This window comes from Aspergillus stella-maris, assembly GCF_047715825.1.
Source record: "Aspergillus stella-maris strain CBS 113639 unplaced genomic scaffold BDV14scaffold_17, whole genome shotgun sequence".
Taxonomy (NCBI): Eukaryota; Fungi; Ascomycota; class Eurotiomycetes; order Eurotiales; family Aspergillaceae; genus Aspergillus; species Aspergillus stella-maris.
In genome coordinates this window covers 435074-455855 of record NW_027396811.1, presented here as the reverse complement: position 1 = coordinate 455855, position 20782 = coordinate 435074, and the positions used below count along the sequence as shown (strand labels likewise).

At 50.5% G+C, this 20782-nt stretch overlaps 8 protein-coding genes across 8 annotated transcripts; 5 read left to right on the top strand and 3 right to left on the bottom strand.

The window, feature by feature from the left end:
• Positions 1–550: 550 nt before the first annotated feature.
• Positions 551–2137, bottom strand: BDV14DRAFT_207867 (sugar porter family MFS transporter; the record flags this gene model as incomplete). Its single annotated transcript, XM_073775259.1, has 2 exons — positions 551–1612; positions 1664–2137. The coding sequence occupies 2 exons, from the start codon at positions 2135–2137 to the stop codon at positions 551–553; spliced, it is 1536 nt and encodes a 511-aa protein (XP_073629845.1).
• A 711-nt stretch (positions 2138–2848) lies between these two features.
• On the top strand, positions 2849–5930 carry BDV14DRAFT_207865 (transcription factor domain-containing protein; the record flags this gene model as incomplete). Its single annotated transcript, XM_073775258.1, has 8 exons — positions 2849–3016; positions 3081–3160; positions 3218–4195; positions 4252–4460; positions 4512–4644; positions 4706–4927; positions 4993–5148; positions 5228–5930. Exons 1-8 carry the CDS (start codon positions 2939–2941, stop codon positions 5928–5930), a joined length of 2559 nt encoding a protein of 852 aa, XP_073629844.1. The 5' UTR covers positions 2849–2938.
• A 41-nt stretch (positions 5931–5971) lies between these two features.
• Positions 5972–8826, bottom strand: BDV14DRAFT_37102 (alpha-1,2-mannosidase family protein). The gene is made up of 5 exons (XM_073776642.1): positions 8519–8826; positions 7912–8456; positions 7427–7860; positions 6610–7376; positions 5972–6548 (listed from the first exon to the last, which is right to left on the bottom strand). The coding sequence occupies exons 1-5, from the start codon at positions 8620–8622 to the stop codon at positions 6014–6016; spliced, it is 2385 nt and encodes a 794-aa protein (XP_073629843.1). The 5' UTR covers positions 8623–8826; the 3' UTR covers positions 5972–6013.
• An 843-nt stretch (positions 8827–9669) lies between these two features.
• BDV14DRAFT_37097 (LipA and NB-ARC domain protein) lies at positions 9670–12192 on the bottom strand. The gene is made up of 5 exons (XM_073776641.1): positions 11993–12192; positions 11881–11943; positions 11520–11831; positions 9792–11470; positions 9670–9744 (listed from the first exon to the last, which is right to left on the bottom strand). Exons 1-4 carry the CDS (start codon positions 12065–12067, stop codon positions 9908–9910), a joined length of 2013 nt encoding a protein of 670 aa, XP_073629842.1. The 5' UTR covers positions 12068–12192; the 3' UTR covers positions 9670–9744; positions 9792–9907.
• Positions 12193–12606: 414 nt separating this feature from the next.
• On the top strand, positions 12607–13335 carry BDV14DRAFT_37050 (uncharacterized protein). The gene has a single exon (XM_073776639.1). It carries the CDS (start codon positions 12790–12792, stop codon positions 13210–13212), a length of 423 nt encoding a protein of 140 aa, XP_073629841.1. The 5' UTR covers positions 12607–12789; the 3' UTR covers positions 13213–13335.
• On the top strand, positions 13336–15451 carry BDV14DRAFT_37074 (putative amidase). The gene is made up of 5 exons (XM_073776640.1): positions 13336–13620; positions 13673–13794; positions 13849–13916; positions 13968–14233; positions 14299–15451. Exons 1-5 carry the CDS (start codon positions 13459–13461, stop codon positions 15334–15336), a joined length of 1656 nt encoding a protein of 551 aa, XP_073629840.1. The 5' UTR covers positions 13336–13458; the 3' UTR covers positions 15337–15451.
• Positions 15452–16134: 683 nt separating this feature from the next.
• BDV14DRAFT_207863 (putative MFS transporter Seo1) lies at positions 16135–18005 on the top strand (the record flags this gene model as incomplete). The annotated part of the gene is made up of 4 exons (XM_073775257.1): positions 16135–16294; positions 16351–16635; positions 16691–17597; positions 17647–18005. 4 exons carry the CDS (start codon positions 16135–16137, stop codon positions 17759–17761), a joined length of 1467 nt encoding a protein of 488 aa, XP_073629839.1. The 3' UTR covers positions 17762–18005.
• A 243-nt stretch (positions 18006–18248) lies between these two features.
• BDV14DRAFT_198681 (xenobiotic compound monooxygenase, DszA family) lies at positions 18249–19869 on the top strand (the record flags this gene model as incomplete). Its single annotated transcript, XM_073773011.1, has 4 exons — positions 18249–18365; positions 18418–18606; positions 18658–18905; positions 18960–19869. 4 exons carry the CDS (start codon positions 18249–18251, stop codon positions 19867–19869), a joined length of 1464 nt encoding a protein of 487 aa, XP_073629838.1.
• Positions 19870–20782: the final 913 nt, after the last annotated feature.

Below are 20782 nucleotides of genomic sequence, written 5' to 3'. Positions count from 1 at the left end.
GTAGAACTTGATCAGTTCCTACCGTACGATTCTGCTTTTGAATTCCCCAGCCACGAAGTCGTGTACGGAGCGTGCGTTCAGAAACAGTAATATTATGTGATTCAGCGAGATTCTCTATTATAGAGTCACAGGGTACATTCTCAGTATAAAGATTAACAATCTCAGCCTTATAAGGCTCAAGATCAATAGCTGAACGAGGCATGGTTCGTACGATGACACCTAGTAATACCCAGACCCAGGAAGATATTTATTAAAGGCCTAACCAAGGCGGACAACAAGGCGGTAAATGATCCTATACTAGCGCTGACGTGAAATTTTTATTGTTGCAGTTTTGTTCTAATAGTCTGCCGTAGCTATGCAGTGCGAGAAGCAGTCTTGCTACTAGATATCCTGAACTATAGCAGAGAACATGGTTCATGTACCTGGCAATCTATCCTATCTATCCTAAATGTTCAATGTCTAAGTCCGATATTGCTATAGGATCCTCGAACCTCTATCAATAAAATCACATTCGCTTTCGCCTGGTATGTTGCAAGCGTACTGCGAGTAATCAGGGAATAGCCTCCTCGTAGTGTTCAGTCTTGAGGCCTTCTTTAGCGGCTTCTTCAGAGTTACCAGGAGCCTCGGTTTGAGCAATCCTATAGGCCTCCGACCAGCTCATATCCTTTCCAGCCTCGTGCTTGATCTCAAACAGCCGATCGACCTGTTCCAAAGAAAGATTGGCAGTTTCAACATAGAACTGCCAGATAATGGGAATGAAGAGGAAGTTGAAGATCGCATATAGCATATAGTACTTCCACCCGATACTTTCGATCCCGGTTGGAGTCGCGACAACCACGACATAGACAAAGAGCCAATTGATCGTGGTTGCGAAAGAGGTGCCAATGTTACGCATCTTCTGCGAGTTGATCTCCGCTGGGTAGAGGTAGGGCATTGACAGCAGGGACATGCCGTAGAAGACGTAGTACATGAAGATGAAGACGACCGCTAAGATCGACATGCCCTTGTTTTCTGGCCCGCCGTATCTGAGTCCGACAGCAACCAGCGCGAAGCAAATGCTACTGGCAGTTACACCCATCAACATCAGCTTTTTGCGGCCGAATCGGTCAATAAGAAGAACGGTGACGGCACCCCAGAACATCAGAGAAATGGAGTCGCATGCAGAGAGAATCAACGCAAGGCGGTTGGTAAGGCCGACGGATCGTGTAAGGACGATCGGAAGATAGTACGCAATTACGTTGGTGCCTCCGACCTGCTGGATAAAGGGGGTACCGGCACCAAGGAGAATTCTGCGTAGTGTCTGTTGTCTGCTGTTTCTGGTAAAAATTTCCTTGAGCGGATTCGACTGCTGCACTTCTGCTTCGTGGTGGACCATGGCCACCAGTCCTTGTATTTCATCAACCACTATTGAGTCGTCGAATGGCTTATCCAACAGTCGAGAGAGAATATCCTGGGCCTCATGGGCACGATTTCTCATAACCAGCCAGCGGGGTGATTCTGGGATGAATAAGACGGCTGCAATGGTTACTAATGCGAAGAAGCATTGGAAAGCTAGGGGAAAGCGCCAGCTGACTGAAGAGTTCGGTACATATGTGAAACCAAAGTTCACCCACTGTATGGTCAGCTTCCGGTAATGGTCAAGTTGAAAGTGTGAGATACTCACGTTACTGACGACAATTCCAAAGATATTCAACACCATTTGAAGAACAACGAGCTTGCCACGGTCGTGTGCCCTCGCAGTCTCAGCTAGAAGAATCGGACACGCAATGGTATTCATGCCGTTTCCTATGCCAGCCACCACCCGCCCTACGATCATAGGCGCCAAAGAGTATGCGGCTGTTTGGAGGATGGCGCCAACGATCAAGATGCAAGATCCAGTAAGAAGAGAGAGCTTTCGTCCAAGCTTGTCTCCATAGAACATGGACACTATGGTACCGATGATGCACCCAATGTCGTAAGTGGCCACGATTTGACCCTGTATCGTAGGGTTTGGGTAGTTGAAAGTGCGGAGAAACTCTTCATTGTCTAATAAGCCACCAAAGATACCCTGATCGTAACCGAATAGGAGAAATCCCGCGCCACATGCTGCGACGATGCGAGCTTGGAGAGCTTTGCCCCGAGAATTTGGGAGAAGCATAATCAGTCTGGGCGCCAGAAAGTGAGCCAAGGTTTGATGGTCAGCTGAGCAAAGCCATGGTTGATGAGACACTTTATACGTGAATAATCCAGGGCCTGTGATATGTAGCAGCAAAGGCATGACTTGCCTATTTAGTGGTATGCAGAGGCAGATCTGGGGTATACTTGCTAGCCGTCCCCACAGTACCACCCCGAGATTCGGCATCCATTGTCCGGAATGCTCTGGGGCCCACATGCAGCACTCGGCACTAACACCGATTTGCAGCCAATGATGGCATTGATTTTGGAGAGTCGGCCATGTCCTCGGGTTTTCACTTAGCCGTTGTTGAAGTTGTAAGATCGAAGAACCGCCTGCGAATCGGGGCCGAGGAGGTCTGTGTAGTAGTCGGGTGGATTAGAGAAGACATCGACGAACGAATTGGGGGTCAATTCACTTTTCTAGATTTGAAAAGCCAGCCTATCTGGGTCAAATGAAGCCCAGGGGTGTTTTATCTCCCAGGCAACAGGAAGCTATCATTCATACGACAGAAAGTAAGGTCTGGGACTGGCATTGCTGGTTGCGTTCGAGACCTGGTGCTGAGAGGCGAATGGAAAGAGTGGAAGAGTGCAAGTGGATGGAAGATGGTTGGCTCCACCACAAAGAAACTGGTCCGGTCTCCCCGCCTTACTTCCTGCTCCTCTTTTCTCTCTCCATCTTCTGACTCTGCTTTGTCGCAATTATTCTACTTGCCCTCTCTTCTACCAGCAATAACTGTATCACCCCCGGGAATGCGCGGCAAACGGTGCTTCTGTATTCTGCAAAATGCCGACCTCCAACTCCTTTGCCAAGAGAAGGCATGCCACCATGGCTTGTGTGTCTTGTCGTGAGAGCAAGGTCAAGGTCAGTTGCAGTTTTTGCTCAGTCGCTGATAGTACCTGTCCATCTCTCTAATGACCATCTTCAGTGCGACGGAGTTGAACCGGCTTGCTCCAACTGCGCTAGCAGGAATCGCGAGTGCCGCTACCAAGCCTTCGACAAGAGGAAGTGAGTACCGAGTAGGACTGTTCGTCTGATGCGACTGGCGTTAATGAAACAAAATAGATTGCCTCTGCGCGTTGCGATCGAATTGTTGACGAGTAGGGTGGACCAATTATGTGGCTTCATCCGAGAAAATGGCTTACAGCCGCCCCCGATGTCACAGGAAAAAGACACAGCTCTAGGAAAGGTTCTAGAGATGCTTGGGCTCGATAAAATAAATCCTATCGCCGCACAACAGGCTGGCCGCGAAACGGCACTGTCTTCAAAAGAGAACAAAGTCTCAATCTCGAACGCGAACGCTTTGTCCGGACCGATCAGTCGTCATCCCACAGACGACCCCGGGAGATTTGACCCTCAACAACAATCGCCCAGCGATCATTCGACGAGCTCTAGTGGTCCGCACAGCATAACCGCTTTGCCAAGTACGGTCGAAGATGACGCTGCTCCTTTGTCACTATACCGGAACTTGCCCGATTTACAACCAAATAGCGAACAGCCCAGTAATTGGAACTGGCAACTCGGTGCTGATTCCTGCGTCATGCCGGCTTCCCCCTACGAGCACAATTTTCTCAACTCTTCTTACACTGGCGGACCGCTACGTACGGATTATGATGTAATACCTGATGCAGTCGAGAACATCATTGCCGACGATGAGAGGACGTTGGTCGAAGAGCCCAGCAGTGCGGAGGATGTGGAAGGTCTGATCGATGAGCTCTCTGACAGAGTTGGGACATTGCAAATAGGACCGGGGGGAAGGACTCGATTCTTTGGCCCCACCTCGACTTTCAATCTGGCAGATATGCTAGCTACAAACACCTCCGGAATCCACCTCGCTCAGAATGATGCCTTGGACTGTCTTAGCCGCCTTGGAAGTAACAAGGCCGTTCCTGCTGCTCTAGAAGAGCACCTGACGGATCTATACTTCAGCTGGCAAGATCCATCTTTCCACGTGGTCGATCGCAAGATATATGAAGATGCCAAATCCAAGTGGTACGCCATGGGAGACACGCCTTACTATTCCGAATCTCTCCGAAATGCAATGTAAGTATCTTCTCTTTTCATGCAATATGGGGCAATTATCTTAACACGTATAACAGGTGTGCCCTTGGAGCATCCTTCGAGACTCGCTATCATCCAGATTTTGTCACTTTCCCAGAATCCATGGTCGACTTCTTCGGAACTCGTGCAAAGGCTTTGCTAGAGGTTGAACTGGACAGCCCCTGTATCGCAACTGTTCAAGCCCTGGTTATCTGCAGCAGCCTCGAAGTCGGAAGCGGAAGAGAACCACGTGGATGGCTCTACAGCGGTACGTCTAACATAAGACATTATACCAGTATTCACTAACTCACTGGCTTAGGAATGGCAATCCGACTTGCTTTCAACCTGGCGTTACATCTCGACATGTCTTCCTACATCTCCAGCGGGATCATCACACCCGCTGATGCAGACCTGCGCCGGGCCGTCTTCTGGGCTGCATACACCGTTGACCAGTATGTTCTTTCTGTTTAATGCCAGTGCAACATACTTTTTTCTAACATATACCGCTTCTAGCCAACTAGGATTCCATCTCGGTCGGCCCTTCCGCACAAATATGGAAGACGTAACCGTCGGTAAACTCACCAGCAACGCTGTCCGACGCGACAAAGACAGATGGATCCCATACGTCGCTCCGGGCTCTGTCTACGCCGGATCAGGTGTACCAGACTGCATGGAAGCCGTGGCCGAAGAGCAGGTTTATCTCTGCGAAATCATGGCTCCGTGCGGCGACTTCTTGTATGCCATCCCTAGCCGTTCTTCTACTTACCTCAAGTATGCCACTAACTTTATATATGATCCAGATACGGAAACTCAAGTATCTCAAAGGTCGCCCTGCAATCCATGAACGAGAAAATCGTCACGAAGCTCCTAGGTTGGAAAGCTGCTCTGCCATCACCACTCCAAATAACCCTCGATGATCAAACAACACCCTACATCCCTCAAGTCCTCTTACTCCAGTGAGTCATTGCCCTTCCTTCCTCAAAGCCCAACCCCGATCCCATTCATCAAAAATCTAACGATGAATGAAATAAAAAGCATGCAATACTACCAAAACATCATCTACGCCCACCGCCCCTGGATGTCAAAGTCGCACATCCAGCCCTCTCCCCCGCGCGGACCCGGCCACGGCCACGCGCGCGAAATGTGCATCCAGTCCGCGATCGCCATTGCGCGGATCCTAACAATGTACGAAAACAGATTCACGTTGAGACGGATCCATACGAAAGCTGTGGCGATTACGTCGTCGGCTGTGCTGTTACTGCTCTTTGCGGCCGTTACGGGGTATAAAATCTCCTCTGGGCCCAGCGAGCAGGAGCACCAGCAACACCAGCAGGGAAGTACAGGATCAGGTATAGCAGGCCACCTGAGCACGTGTTTCCGCGCCCTCGACGAATTCGCGATCTCTTGGCCTAGCGCAAGTCGTGCCAAGGATTTGCTGTTGAGGTTACAGCGGAAATGGGAAATTCGTACGAAACCAAGGATTAGAGGACATGCGCTTGGAAAGCATGGGCAGGTCGGTTTGATGGGCCACCCTTTTCATGGGATGGGTGAGGATCCTAAGTTATTTGGCGCGCAAGTGCTGGCGAGACAACCTGAGGATATCAATATTGATACGGATATTGACTGGATGCTTACTGGGATGGGGGATGGGAAGGCCGGGGCTGATTCTCGGGCTGCGGATCTCTACTCGCTGCTCGCGAATCCGGTTACGATGCATCCTGAAAGGGGAAGTATTTGAGCTAAGGTAAAGATGGTTATTGTTGGAAGAGAGGGGCTCGCCATCTATCTAAGGTTATGAAAGCACAACAAATCAGCGCTTGTCTATCTTACACGAGATCTGCGAGATCTGCGCGTCGTTCCCGAGCTCTGGATGACAGCGGCTTGAGGCGGCACACCCTGAACGGAGGCAGGGCTTGGTGGCACTTCGCCAGTGAACCAGTCGCTTGGTTCGCTGCCGAGTTCAAACTCCAAGGTGCCTCCCTCTGCAAAGATGTCATCCCACTCCAGCCAGTTCTTCCTCCAGTTGCGGCCGTTTACCTGCAGGCTCTGCACGTGGATGCTACTGTCACCGTTACCGTCTCCTCCAGTGGCAGTGACATTAAGCGTTTTTCCGCCACCAAGGTCGATGGTCAGAGACTCGAACCAGGGGGAGACAATGAGGAAGGTTGTTTGTCCCGTGATCGGATACAGACCGATCATGTTCCAAAGGAGCCAAGTCTGCATTGCGCCAGCGTCGCTGTTGCCCGGAAGACCTCTAACGCCGGTGTTGTAGTACGTTTTGGCGATGTTGCGGGATTGTGAGACGGAAACGTCTTGTCTGTCGATGTAGTTGAATAAATATGGGATATTAAACATTCTGGCACGAGTCAGTTGGCTATTCCTGAAATAGTGAATATGTTACAGAAGTGGGAACTCACGGTTCGTTCGTTGGATCAAAAATCATCCCGCTGGAGCCACTCGCACCGTCCTCAAAGATGGTGTTCAAACGATCAAGCATGATCTGCGTTCCTCCAACCAATTCAATGAGGTATTCAAAATCATGAACACCTGTCAAGGAATAGGCCCAGGAGTTGGCCTGGTAGTAAGGGTCTGCCCAGTATCCAGCATTGGTCACTGGATTGGTGTCAATGAAGCCATTGGCATCTCGGGGGACAACAAAGCCAGAGAAACCCAAAGATTCAAGATTTGGGTTCCAGTGGTTTCTCCAATTTCTAGACCGGTTCAGGTACTTGTCTGCGTCGTCCTCGATTCCCATACCTGATGCTACCTGGTACAAGGCAAAATCGTTGCAGGCGTATTCGACGGCCCGGCTGACGGCGCGGGAGTATCTAGGTGTGATGTATCCCAGGTCTTTCCAGTCTGGCAAAGCGCCTCGGCCTTCTTTGGTTGACGAGTCCTTTGCCATGGAGTCGACCGGTTCATTGGGCGGAGTGACCTCAGCATCCTTCACCATTGCGCTGTATCCGTCTTCCCAGTTGATAGCACCACGCAAGCCCTTGACGTAGGCGTCAGCAAGAACGTTGTCCGCATTCGAGCCACCCTGTGTTCGGCCATTATAGTTTGAGGAGCGTCCATCAGGTAAATAACCGTCGAATCGCCAGATGTCGATCAGAGAGCGAATTTGCTCTTCGTACGCAGTCGGTTGCAGGATGTGCATCAGAGCGGTCGCGCAGCGGAAAGTGTCCTATCACGTTGTTAGAGATGCAGCTCGGAGCCTAGATAGTTCATCCTTACCCAGAAAGTGAAAATATCTTGATAATATGGCTCGTCAGATTCCCAGCCAGGGTTCTCGCCTGTCTGGTTCGTGGGGATGAGGTGCATAAAGTAAAGTGACGAGTACAGCAGTGAGAGGCTGGTCTCATTGGTGTTCGTCGTTCTCACTTTGGAGAAGACTGTGCTGTCCCACTCATTTTGTGCATCTTCGACAATGGATTCGAAAGTGGTCTCGGCGGGAATCTCGTTCTCGACATGTTCACAGGCTCGGTCCGTCGAGATCCATGAAATGCCGACTCGCGATATGATGTCTGTGTCTTCAAAGGTAAAGAGTCCTCCAACTCGCGTGAACGTGGATGTGGAACTGGCGAACCCTCTGTCCTGTTCCACGCTACCACCATCGTCGGTCCCGGTATAGGTCCGGTTGCTTGTGATAACGTTCTCGAAGTGACCGCCTAGGCACGTTAGTTGTCAACAATTCAGGTCGCCAAGTAACAGTTACATACAAAAGTAGATAGTCCAATCAGGCGATCTGTTCCACCCGTTGTCATAAGTTCCACTTCCCTCGTAATGTCCATCAGGGAAGATCGTCAAGTTACCACCCTTGTAACCCTGGCTGAGTCCCTGGCCTCGGAACGAAGGGAGGACATGAGAAACATCGACCAGTACATTATTCTGGGTGGAGTTATCCGGGAAATAGTATCGATAAATGCCGGCATGAGCTGTCGCACTCAAGTCCACAGTAACACCCTCGGCAGTCTGCGCCTTGTAGTATCCAACCTCCGCCTCGTCCGCTCCTGAGCGACCAACAGTGATGTTCGAAAGCGGATCCGTGACATTGCCCACAAGAGGCAGTTGAGAGACAGTGCCGTACTTTGGTGCGCCTCCTGTCCCTTGCTCGTGCATCATGCTAAACCCGGAGAACTCGCCGGATGCCAAATATCCGGAGTATGCATCTGTCGTTCCACTCAGTAGATCAGGGCCGAGCTTGACCATACCGAATGGCCTAGCGGTACCAGGGAAGTTGTTGCCGCCACCTTCTGTTCCCATGCTACCATTCCACTTTATAAGCTATCACAATCAAACATCGAGCGCGTATGAGGACGGACTTACAACAAGTTGACATGCGACCCCAGCCATTGTACCTCATCTTGGCCCTCGACCACCGTTTGAAGCTGCGACAACACAAGGGGAGCACCCCAAGAGCTAGTCTTCATGACGAACGAGTAATGGACTCAATTTGATTTTCAACACGTGTATGTCGCAAAGACAGGATCGGCCTCAACAATCTCAAGCTCTAAATCTCCGACAAAAGAGCGACCGACCGGATTTATTATAGAATCTCGACGCGTGAATCAAGCTCACCAACCCCGCGCGCGGGGAGTAGGAGAATATGAATGATATAATGATACCCACTGATAGCAAGACGAATGAATGGTGTGGTCTGAATGAGTGAATGAGTGTCTGGAGCTCAGGTAAAAGTCCCCAATCAAGAGAATTCGGAGATAACAATAATGAAGGGACGGAGCACTAGGTCAATCGAGTCCAACCAGTGCATCCTCGAGTACAGTCCCCGTGGGCTGAGTTAGGCCGCTTGATACGGTGATGTAGAGCACATGCCGGGCTCACGGGTGTGGGAATGGAATCGCCATTGGATCGATGGTCGGGTGGGTGGCCGAGTCGATGAAGAGGATGCGTGGAGCACTGGACTGGAGACGGCGGGTGTTAAGAGAAGTTAGGTAGGTGGGAGGATCGGAAGGGGACTGGCGGTGCAAGTTGTGCTTGATCTCCTTTTCGCGAGGAAGAAAGATGCATGGTGACTGTCAATGCAGGGGGAGCAGGCCGCGGGAGCAAGGGGGTACTACAAACACATACGGAAAGAGCTATTCATAGAGCACCACCCAATAGTGCACAATAGTCTACAATGGTGCAACCATTTTACTCAGTCGGTATATTCTGTAGAACAGCAACAATATTTAAGTCTGTGAGTTCCAGGTCAAAGTTGATTATATTTCGGACCCTGAACCAGCAACCAAGAAAAGGATCACCATGGACCAGCTCAGGCATACCTAGGTATCACACCCGCCGCAAACCACCAATAAGCGATCGGTGATGCGCACATGGTCCGTTCTCAGGCCAACAAGCGTTAGGCTAGACCATGTGCCAGGAACCTAACGTCCATTCGCCATCACCTGCGACGATCTCGAGGCTTATCAGCAGGTTGTGCAGACTGTCGTTATCGCTGCTGCTGTGGTGGTTGTCTTGGCGTTTATCAGACAGGGTCTCCTCATTCATGTCCTGTTTGGATCACCTCAATTCCAACAAGAACGGGAATGCGACTTGAAAAATAAGTATTTTGCAAAAAATCTCAATATCAAATGCCTACAAAAAAATCCATTTCGAATGCGATCAAAGACATTCCAAAACCAAGAAGCCAAGGCAAACCCATCATCATGCGGAGTATATAACAATGCAGCGAGAACAACCCGATCTCACGTCGATCTACAATCGTCTGAACGAAGCCAAAAGCCTGCTCAAATCCAACCCCCCTCCCTGGCCGCCTCCTATGCCACCTCCTCCTAGTGCAAGTTGAGGGGCTAGGTACCGTGTGTTCATGCGACATAACTGATAAGAGCTCTGCACGTCCTCCGGCACGGGAAGGTTAGCAGCTTTGTACGATGCAATCAGTCGCTCAAAATATGTTTGTGCAGGCTGGTACTGTTGAGTTCCAAAGTACATCTTCGCGATGAGACCTAGGATTGTTATAACATCAGGAGACCCAACGCCGTGGTTCTTCTCCGACCAGCTCAAATAGCGCTGCAGCCACGGCAGGGCATTCGTGAGGTTTGCGCCTTTATCCTGCATGAAGGGGTTGTATCCGTGAGCGGTCAACGATCCGCGGATGGCAAACATCACGCCCATGACGCCGACTATGCTCATTGTTTCCGAGTGCTCGGGACCAAGGTATTCTTCTGAAGTAGCTAGGGCACGTCGGAGAGTCTCTGAGGCGCTGGAGCCGCCTTCTGGGTCAAGCGCCTGCATAGCCCCGCTGATCCACATGCCTCGGATTGCAAGAGGATGGTTCTGGCCAAGTCGAGTGCTTAGCTCTTGCACGATAGCTTCAATAGCCTCGGCTTGAGGATCGGTGCCGGTGTAGCGTTTCAGCATAATTTCCTCGGTGCTATTCATCCGTTGCGAGAGCACCTGCTCAGCTGTATCTAAGACGCTGGAGAAGTAAAGAATGTGGTTCTTTCCCAAGAGGCGCCCGGTGCTTTCACTGTACTTTGTCATTGCCTGGATAGCTTCAGTCCGTTGTTCGAGGTGCCCGTAGGCTAACGCCACTCGCCGGCGCGTGTCCAAGGTATCAAGGTGGTCTTCGCCAATTGTCATCTGTTGACGCGCGAGGACGTTGGCACAGACGGATTGGCCTTCTTGATTCTTTCCGAGTCGAAAGAGGAGCTCGCCAATGATGCTCTCTGATCTCATCGCAAGCTCGTGCCGCTTACCGAGGACTCGCTGGGAGTTGTTGCACACCCAGTCAGCCCATTCTTTTGCTTTGAGGAAACACCCAGCCTGAAGCTCGATATCAGCCAGGTAGTATCCTGCTAATAGCGTGCTGTAGTGGTCCTGACCCAACGATCGGTGATGTTCCTGGAAGATCGGATATTGCATGCGTCGTGCGTCGTCCCATTTCCAGTCATTCATGCATTTTGCAACTTGAACTGATCTTGGGTCGTTGTCAGCTGGCTGGAACATCATTCCAATGACATGATCTTCGGTCGGATCTGGCGTACGGGGAGGGCCAGCGAACGGCGAACTGCTGTTGAGGTGCATCCGCGGAGGTAGGGGAGGACCAGGGTTTGGTGATGGGGAGGGTTTTGGGACGAATCCCCGTTCAGCGAGGAGTATCTGGTCCACGATTTGCTTGATGTTTCCTTTAATCAGCTTGTACATTGCTCCGCGACTGCTGACTTTGCACATCTGCGAGTGGTCTGCGTCTAACTTCAAACGAGTCTCTCGTTGACCAGGTAGGCCGAGGATGGCAGATTCTTCGTCGACCACGAGCTATCAAGGTTAAACATCAATTTTTTCTTAAGACTGGACTTTTTCTCACATGGCTAATCGAGGCCGGACCGCTGCCTCCTATAAAGACTTCTTTTCCTTCAACAAAACTAACGATCTGGTAGTCCTCGAGCTGCTGCTTGAATCGGCTCGACATCTGTCTAGTAAAGAGCGAGTTCTCCTCCAGGCACTGGAGGAGGTCATTCTTGGCGTGGCCTTTAGAGATGAACTTGGCAATGTTGGCAGCGATTTTTCCGAGCTCAGCGCCTTTGGCTCCCCGGTGCGGAGTGCCAAAGAAGACGATGCCAGAGGTGTCAGTGCGGATAGAAGTATATTTGCGGTCTTCGTGTGCATTAAGCAATGCCTTCAAAAGTTAGTCGAGTGTCGCCCAGCTAGGTTTGCGAAGTGCATACCTGTTTGACGACTAGACCTCCCAGACTGTGACAAATCCAGATAATCTTAGGAGCTCTCGCAGCCTGAAAGAGTCAGTTATTGACGCTATTGAAGGGGGTTTCAGTGGACCACCATCTGTTCATTGCGCTCCATGTCCAACAAATTCAGCAAGGTATCCGCATGATCCTTGATGCTCGCCGTAGACATCGTCCGAGCATCAGTCACCGTTGAGTTATACCCATAGACGAAAATACGAGTATTGGGAATGTCTCGTGGGAGATAGTCACGCGGCCAGAAGGTGCCATTCTCGTGGGTCCAAGTCTGAAAAGGATGGTCATTTCGAGCGCGAGGATTGAGTCCATGGACGAAGACAAAGCTATCCAGCAACCGCCAATGTCAGTGATGAATGCCAAATCAGAGTGGGTCAATGTATCTTACTCGATCAGTGGAGATCCAGATGGAGTATACACCTCCTCGAGGAAGGGAAATTCGAGGTGGGCAGTCGCCTAGAAAATCAGTCTGGGGGCTTGGGGTGTGATTAAGGAAGCGGTACCAACCATCTAGTGATGCGAAAGCTATTTGAAGAAGAGAGAAGAGATGGAATAGAAGTGCTGCTGAGAAGACTCGTCCGTCTCACAGCCAGAAGACTCCTCTTCAGCCGCGAGCGCCATCATGTGATGAGCGAGGCTGTTTCGAGGGGAAAACAGTCATATTGCCCAATCGCTTGTAAGGCCCTGTGACAGAGTGGTAAGGCTCGATTTCGTTCTCAAGCACCGAGGACGCAGAGCAGGCGAAAGTAGTAAGAAGAAGCGAGAGATGAAGGAAGTTCTCATTGGAGCAGATCCCTGTCGTTCTGGCTATCATCCGCCCGATGTCTAGCGCTTACCCTCTGAGATCTAAGCAAGGTAAACCGCTAGATCTCTGGCAGAATGGACGATGAGGCGGAAATCAGTGTTTTGGGGGTAGCAAAGAGATCGAAGCGAAGGGTGAAGGGCCGAGGGTGCAGTAGTGTTATGTTGCATTGCATTCAGCATGGATTGTGTTTGATTGCTGTCTTGGTCCTGCTTACCTGCCGATTTTCCCACCCGACCAACCCCTGCATGAGCGAAGCCACACCTAGTATCCTTTATGAGTGCCGACACGGAGCATCTGGCGGGAAGAGAATCGATTACTTGGTCTTTAAGACTCAAGCTTTCACCACTTCACTCGTCCCTGGTCAGCGCATCAATGGCTTCGGCACGAACCGCAGACAATGTCCCAACGGTTCCTTTGTTGAGTGTCAGACGGGTAATCTCCTCCTCTTTGATGTTGTCTCGAAGTTTCAGTTCGAACTGCTTAGGGGCCAAACATAGAAGACTGAAATGAGGAACATTAGAGAGGAAGCAGGGAAAGAAGCAGGGAGGAGCGTGGTCATGCAGCAGATGCCGCCACCGACCGCTCAAACAAGCAATTCCTTGCCAACTGAGCCAGCGCCTCGGTAACAACAACCTCACCCCGGAGTTAATGAGACAGATGGAGTATTTGCTTTGCGCTCTGTTGAATAGCCGTGGGTCCAACATTGGTATCACGACATAGTCAATTTCCCTCACATCTTGACCATGGTCTGTTTCAAGCAGCTCTTGCTCCTGTCGCTCATTGGACTTGCCATTGCAGCCTCGCGTCTCCCCGAATGCATCTTTCCATCACTGCTTGATGCCACCCAAAGCGATCTTCAAGATGGTCTCCGTCTGGGGTGCTTCACTAGCGTGGATCTTGTCCAGGTCAATTTCTTTTCCTACAATTCATTACACCTCTTGCTAATGTGATTCCTAGGCATACATCTCCCGCATCCACGAAGTCAATTCCAAGCTTAACCCCGTCCTGGAAATCAACCCAGACGCTTTGAGCATTGCTGAGCAGCTTGACCAGGATAGGCGAGATGGCAAAACCCTGGGGTAGGAAATAGCTTCGTTCTATATTTGCCCACAATGCTAATGTCAGTGACCTAGTCCTCTGCACGGGCTCCCAATGCTTGTCAAAGACCTCATTGGCACGTATGATAACATGGAAACCTCGGGTACGTAATCCTTGCATTCCGCGAAATGTATAAAGCTGACTTTCTTTTGAGCTGGCTCCTATGCGCTCGTTGGAGCAAAGGTTTCCGCGGATGCCACTGTCGTCGCAAAACTGAGAGAAAGCGGTGCGATAGTCCTGGGCAAGACAAGCTTATCGGAATGGGCAAATACAAGGTCTATGAATTCTACACATGGCTGGAACGCTGTCGGCGGTCAAACGTATGCTGCTTATCACGAACAGCAAGATCCGAGCGGTAGCTCTAGCGGCAGCGCGGTAGCAGCTGACTTGGGCCTGGCATTTGCTGCCCTTGGAACTGAGGTGAGTAGAAGTCGATCTGCAAGCTTGCTGACTATTGTGAACCTGTCCTGATATACGTTTCAAAGACTAGCGGCAGTATTATACTTCCTGCAGAGAAGAGCAATGTCGTTGGTATTAAGCCGACAGTTGGTCTCACATCCCGATTCATGGTCATTCCGGTCAGCGAGCGTGCCGATACAATCGGTCCACTGGCTAGGACAGTACGTGACGCAGCATTTGTTCTGCAAGCTATTGCGGGTAGCGACCCGAAGGATAATTATACGCTGTTTGCTCCATATCGAACAAGTCAGAACAACTATGTTGCCGCTTGCAACCTGAATGGGCTCAAGGGAAAGCGGATAGGTATCCCTCGAAATGTCCTCGGTGCACTACCAAGAGCCTTTCACAGTGCGGCTGGCCCTATCACTTCATCATTCGAAGAAGCCGTCGCCGTTGTGCGAGAAGCAGGTGCGACTATCATTGACGGCACCAATTTTACCTCATATGAAACATTCCTGCAAAGCCAAGTTTCGCAAAGAGTAGTGGCAGCAGATCTTCTGAGCGGACTCGCAGCCTATTTTTCAAGGCTGACAAGCAACCCAAACAACCTCCATGGACTAGCGGACATTCGCAACTTCACGCAACAAAGTCCTGAAGAGGACTATCCGTCCAGAGACACGCGAAACTGGGATTTGGCTATTTACGCTGGTTTGAACAATTCGTCGCCGGAGTTCTGGCCGTTGTATCAGCAATCACTCGCTCTTGGCGAGGAAGGTGGCTTGCTGGGTGCCCTCAGACGAAATGAGCTCGATGCAGTCATACTTCCCTCATGTCTAGCAACTGATATTCCGGGCGTCATTGGCACCCCACTTGTTACAGTTCCATTCAGTGCATTTCCATCAGGCACTCCCATACAGTATAGTTCGCGAGGAGATGTGGTTGAGAGTGCGCCGGGTATTCCACTAGGTATCAGCTTTCTCGGTCCCAAATGGAGCGAAGAAGCTCTTATCTCGATGGCGTATGCCTTTGAGCAGCGAACATTGGCGCGAAAAGGGCTTCGTCGAGTGGTGGAACCAAGTACGGAACTGAAAGACATTCTTCGGGCCAGTCCGGCGGAAACGTGAAAACCAAGCGTGTGATGAAAAGTCAAAAGTAGTCAGATGGTGAAGTGTTAAGATATTGCAATAGATTCTACCAATCAAATGAGTTGATTGAACCCATCCGTCTGCTCTCCTGGCCTTCATAAGCCATTTCTCCTTCCTAGATATGAATGCAGTAACCTCCGGGACGAGACTTCTTCTCCTGCAGTACATTTAAATGTCTTTTATCACACAACGTCTCTTTCTCATTCCTTCATCTTTATTACTCTTCAGGAGCTTTCAGGAGCTCGAAAAAAATGCCGCAATTTCAAGACCCCCTCAGAATCGACATCTTAGTGTTGTTTGTCCTGGCGGTGTTTACCTATCTGTCTCTTCGCTGGTATGGTTGCGTTCAAGTTCTAGGCTCGCCAGGCTAAACATCGGGAAACTCAGAGCTCTAGAAAAGCAAATGGCTCTTCAAACATTCCAGCCGCGGCTGCCATGCAAGTGTCAAAACCTCAGACCGAGCACGCCTTACCTCCACCACTTGACACGATCCTTGGCAACGAGCATTCGTCTGCACGTCGAAGTCGGCCACCATCACTCGAAATACCCAATCACAATCTTCCATGCAATCTAAAGACCCAACGCCAACATCTAAACATGCAGGCATCTTGAGGGGACCTCTACGAGCGCTGATAGCAAAGTGATTGTCGCTCGATCACCCAGTCTCGCGCAATACAAGCTAGGGTTTGCATCTTTGTGGGTCTGCTTTGAGCTTTAAAACAGCTCTCTCTGTCTTTGCGCAAGAGAGCTAAACCAGTCTCCATCAAAAGAAGCATCATGTCTACTGTTCGCCAGCGTCGAAAGTGGTATCACATCAAGTGGTTCGCGAATCAGGATACCAAGGAAGAGCGACGGCTTATTCTAAAGCTCGATGCCTTGATCGTTCCCTATGCCTTTCTGGCATATTGGGTCAAATATGTTGATCAGGCGAACATCAGTACGTGACTTTCTGACATTTTCCAAGTTGCCAAATTCTTCAGCTAATGGCTATAGACAACGCATACGTTTCCGGCCTACAGGAAGACCTCAATCTTCACGGAAACGAGCTTGTCGAAATGCAAACTATGTACACCGTCGGTGCAGTAGTAGGACAGATACCCTTCGCGTATCTCTTCACAAAGTTCCCGATGTCCTGGGTCATCCCTTTTTTGGATATAATGTGGGGTGTGTTCACCTTGTTACAATATCGCGCGACTTCCTTCAGCGAAATGATGGCGTACCGTTTCTTCGTAGGTTGGTTTGAGGCAGCTTTCTTCCCCGGCATGCACTACATATTCGGTGAGCTCTGTTCTCTTCATCCTCGAAAGATGATCAACTGCTCACTTCTCCCCAGGTGCTTGGTACCGTGGTGATGAGATTGCCCGCAGGGGAGGATGCTTCTACGTCGGCCTTACTTTGGGCACTCTAACAGCGAGTCTCATTCAAGCAGGCACGTCGGCAAGACTCGATGGAGTTCATGGGCTAGCAGGCTGGCGTTGGATGTACATCATTTGTGCAATTATCACCATTCCCATTGGAATACTTGGGTATTTTGTTCTTCCCGGAACCCCGGATCGGCCCAACCGCCTGGTCATCAACGACAAGGACATTGAGCTCTCAAAGGCTCGCCTGTCTCGGGCTGGTCACACATTCAAGGGCAGATGGACCTTACAATCACTTGTCAATGTCCTCCGAAACTGGAAGTTTTGGGCCCTTATGCTACTGGATGTTTTCTTCTGGAATGGCAGTATCAACACAAGTGCTGGCGGATATCTGTTATGGCTCAAAAGCTTGAACAAATATGCCACCAGTCGTTTGAACGAGCTCGGCGCGATCTCACCCGCTCTCGGGATGTTCTACACTCTTTTCATTTGCTTTGCGTCTGATCTCGTGTTAGGCCCAGCATGGGCGATTACTGTCGCTCACATCTGGAACATTATCGGGCTCATCATTTTGGTGACTTGGGATGTTCCCGAGTCTGCGCTTTGGTTTGCGTTCATAACAACATACTCTGCTGTGTCCATGTCGAGTGTTCTTTATGGCTGGGTGAACGAACAACTGCGCTACTCGCCGGTCGAGCGCTCTATCACATTGGTCATCCTCAATACTGTTGCACAGTCGACAACCGCTTGGACTCCGCTGTTAGTGTTCAAGACGGTTGAGGGTCCGCGCTTTACGAAAGGATATTCCTTTGTTCTTGCAAACGCTATATGCTTGATTGCCTTGGCTCATATTATCAAATACTTCATTGCACGCCAGGAGTACGTATCGGCGATCCCTGCCCCAAAAATTAGTGCTAACTGTCGACAGCAAGCGAGAAGCGACGCAGACTGCTTTAGGTACCGGTGACTCAAACAACACTCGCGATCTAGAATCGACCACGGTCGTAGAGTCATTCGAACCGAGTAAGACTGCCTCGGGTTGACACGGGTAGCTCGATGCACAATGACACACTCAAATAATTCACCGGTTAGACGACTCTTGGATATCGGCCGAGTGAGCCTTTTTTTATTATTCGAATAGAGTTGAACACTGTCCTGAGAAGGTCGAATGTCACGTAATTGGGTTCTAAATGGTGAAATGCCTGTCAAGATCTGACCATCCCCAACATGGAACGCCAACCTCCAATTTCGAACATATCTATAGATTCTAGGCAACGAACGAATAACAGTCCGTTACCACCATCCCACGTTGCGATTTATGCGGGGTCGATTGCGAATTGATAAGATGATATTGAGGTACTCGTTGGAGTAAGAATGGTTTCATGTAGCGCTTGCGCGATGAGGGGGAGCTATGGCGAACGCCGCGGGGCCAAGAGCACATAATGCATCATTGCTAATGGGGTTAAAAGGTTCCATCAATCCATTGAATGCAGCACCATTATCGTCAGAAAGGTCAGTGATCTAGACAGTATGGGCGACAGCAACGTTACAGGTGACCAAGATGTCCCGCAAGCTGGCAAGAAGAAGATTCTCCTGAACGCATTTGATATGTCGACTGTGGGACATTTATCCCCGGGACAGTGGAAGGTCAGTACTTGACAACAAATCCAAAATCACGGCTTAATTAACTCGAGTATAGAATCCAAGTGACAAATCGGCCACGAAACGAAAGCTGAGCTATTGGATTGAGCTCGCGAAGCTGCTGGAACGGGGAGGTATCAATGCCCTGTTCTTGGCCGACACTTATGGTGGCTATGATACCTATGAAGGAAAGCTAGATGAGTGCATTCGGCGCGCGGCACAATGGCCTGTCACAGATCCAACAATCGTATGCAATCCTGGTCGAGATGAATGAGAATAGGAACTGACGAGAGGCCAGCCTATCTCAGCCATGGCAGCTGTGACCAAGCACCTCTCCTTTGCGATCACAGCATCAACATCCTTTGAGCCACCCTTCCTTTTGGCAAAGCGCTTCTCGACTTTAGACCATCTTACGGACGGTCGATTTGGGTGGAACATCGTGACCTCATGGAAGAAGGCTGCCTTCAAGGCTATCGGGCTTGATTCACCCATCGAGCATGATGAGCGGTACCGTCAAGCAGACGAATATCTTCGTGTGCTGTACAAGTAAGACAGACCCTCGCTTCGACCCCACTCAAGGCTTTGGTCTTATTGATGCAGGCTCTGGGAAGGATCATGGGCACCCGACGCACTCAGCCCGAATCCTGAGGCCGACTCATACGTAGACCCCGACAAGGTTCGGCAGATCAACCACAAGGGAAAGTACTTTTCTGTCAACTCACGTCACATTGTCGACCCGTCGCCGCAGCGAACCCCATTCTTGTTCCAAGCAGGCACATCTGCAGCGGGTTCTAGCTTCGCCGCCGCTCATGCTGAGGGTATTTTCGTGTCCGGCCACTCACCATCAGTTCTCGCCCCTAAAGTCGCGGCAATTCGCAAGCAAGCTGCAGAGCTTGGTCGCGATCCACAGTCAATCAAGTTTTTCTCTACCTTCACTCCAATCCTCGGGCGGACGGACGAAGAAGCACAGGCCAAGTACGAAGAACTCAAGAAGTACGCCTCTGTCATTGGGGGTCTTGTATTGTTCAGCGGATGGACTGGTATCGACATCTCCCGACTTCATCTGGACCAGGATATCACAGCTGCCGACTCACTCGAGGCCCACAAGGTTACCAGCACTCTTCATAGCTTTACCACCAAAAGTGAAGAAGTTCCTCGATGGACTCCCCGCGTGGTTGCCGAGAAGGCCGCAATTGGCGGTTTGGGACCTGTTGCTGTCGGAACGCCTGAGAAGGTGGCAGATGAACTGGAACGTTGGGTACGCGAGGCGGATCTAGACGGCTTCAACATTGGATATGTGACCACCCCCGGAACATTCGAGGATGTTGTAGACCTTCTGGTCCCAGAGCTTCGTCGACGCGACATCTACTCCGAAGCACCGCAGGAAGAAGGGCTGACAGCGCGTGAAAAGGTCTATGGCAAGGGTCAGGCTGAGTTGAGAGCCGACCATACCGGCAGCCAGTACAAGTACGATGTGTACAAGGAGGACGCGCCATACGAGAGCGATTGACGTGCTACGTATGTGCGGTTGAAGCGTCGGGTACCTGATCAGCATTTGACACAAAGATCTGCCCAACGCTCTTCCCCTCTCCCCGAATCAGGGAATGTTGAATGGCCAACTTCCCTGGAAATCTATAGACCAATATCGACTTTCAATACAATGACTTCATGCCATGGAACCCCCGTGCGGATTGCATCCCGTTCGTCTCTTTCAGAAATCTTACCCCTGATCGTGACCTCCAGAGTAACCAAGGTTCCCAACCGGCATTTCATCACCCCGTGAGATCATTCAATATCAAATATTGCCTTCCGGAATGATCTGCGGCCGAAAGGATGTTCAATCAGGATGAGCTCCTACCCCGTATAGTCTAGGGGGCCAAGGTTACTCCACGTGCGGGACACAGCACGGGCGCAATTAATATAAAGGGATTCCGTCATCCTCAAGACTCCTGATCGTTGTTCTCGGAAGCATTGGAGTGCTAATTGCTGATAGTGGTTTCAGACTTCAGGAGGACTGGAGTAGTCAAAGCATCGACCTGGGCGTTACTCTTTGCAGAGTAGCCAGATCCCCACAGGCAGCCAAGCCGTCGCCACCCGAACTGCAGCGACTCCACCACGAGAGCTTCGAAGGTTCAACCCCTTTTTCCAAAAGAGCATGAGATCATACCAATACTGCCCAAGGAACGTGGAAGCCTGGAAGGTCAATTCCGTCCTGAACAAAGGCTTCTGACTCGACAGAACTTTCTTTGTTGTTGAGTGCCCGTGATCCTTTGGGATTTGAGTTACCAGGGCTACCGCGACGGCTTCCGTCCTTGCTCTATATGTCGAGTTATCAACCCCTGGAAGATGCATCACAATATAAGGCAGAGCACTCCGCAGTTTGAGCTCAACTGCCGAACAAATCACTTAGCAAGACCCTACGC

Bases quoted from the DNA above. Each gene is read 5' to 3' on its own strand.
- BDV14DRAFT_37102 (XM_073776642.1), bottom strand. From the start codon at position 8,622: ATGAAGACTAGCTCTTGGGGTGCTCCCCTTGTGTTGTCGCAGCTTCAA. The intron at 7,377-7,426 runs GTAAGGATGAAC...ACAACGTGATAG, and splicing joins AAGATATTTTCACTTTCTGG to GACACTTTCCGCTGCGCGAC. The intron at 6,549-6,609 runs GTGAGTTCCCAC...GACTCGTGCCAG, and splicing joins TTTGATCCAACGAACGAACC to AATGTTTAATATCCCATATT.
- BDV14DRAFT_37097 (XM_073776641.1), bottom strand. From the start codon at position 12,067: ATGTCTACGGCGAGCATCAAGGATCATGCGGATACCTTGCTGAATTTG. The intron at 11,832-11,880 runs GTATGCACTTCG...TAACTTTTGAAG, and splicing joins GAGGTCTAGTCGTCAAACAG to GCATTGCTTAATGCACACGA. The intron at 11,471-11,519 runs GTGAGAAAAAGT...TAACCTTGATAG, and splicing joins GTCCGGCCTCGATTAGCCAT to CTCGTGGTCGACGAAGAATC.
- BDV14DRAFT_37050 (XM_073776639.1), top strand. From the start codon at position 12,790: ATGGACGATGAGGCGGAAATCAGTGTTTTGGGGGTAGCAAAGAGATCG.
- BDV14DRAFT_37074 (XM_073776640.1), top strand. From the start codon at position 13,459: ATGGTCTGTTTCAAGCAGCTCTTGCTCCTGTCGCTCATTGGACTTGCC. The intron at 13,621-13,672 runs GTCAATTTCTTT...TGTGATTCCTAG, and splicing joins CTAGCGTGGATCTTGTCCAG to GCATACATCTCCCGCATCCA. The intron at 13,917-13,967 runs GTACGTAATCCT...CTTTCTTTTGAG, and splicing joins TGATAACATGGAAACCTCGG to CTGGCTCCTATGCGCTCGTT.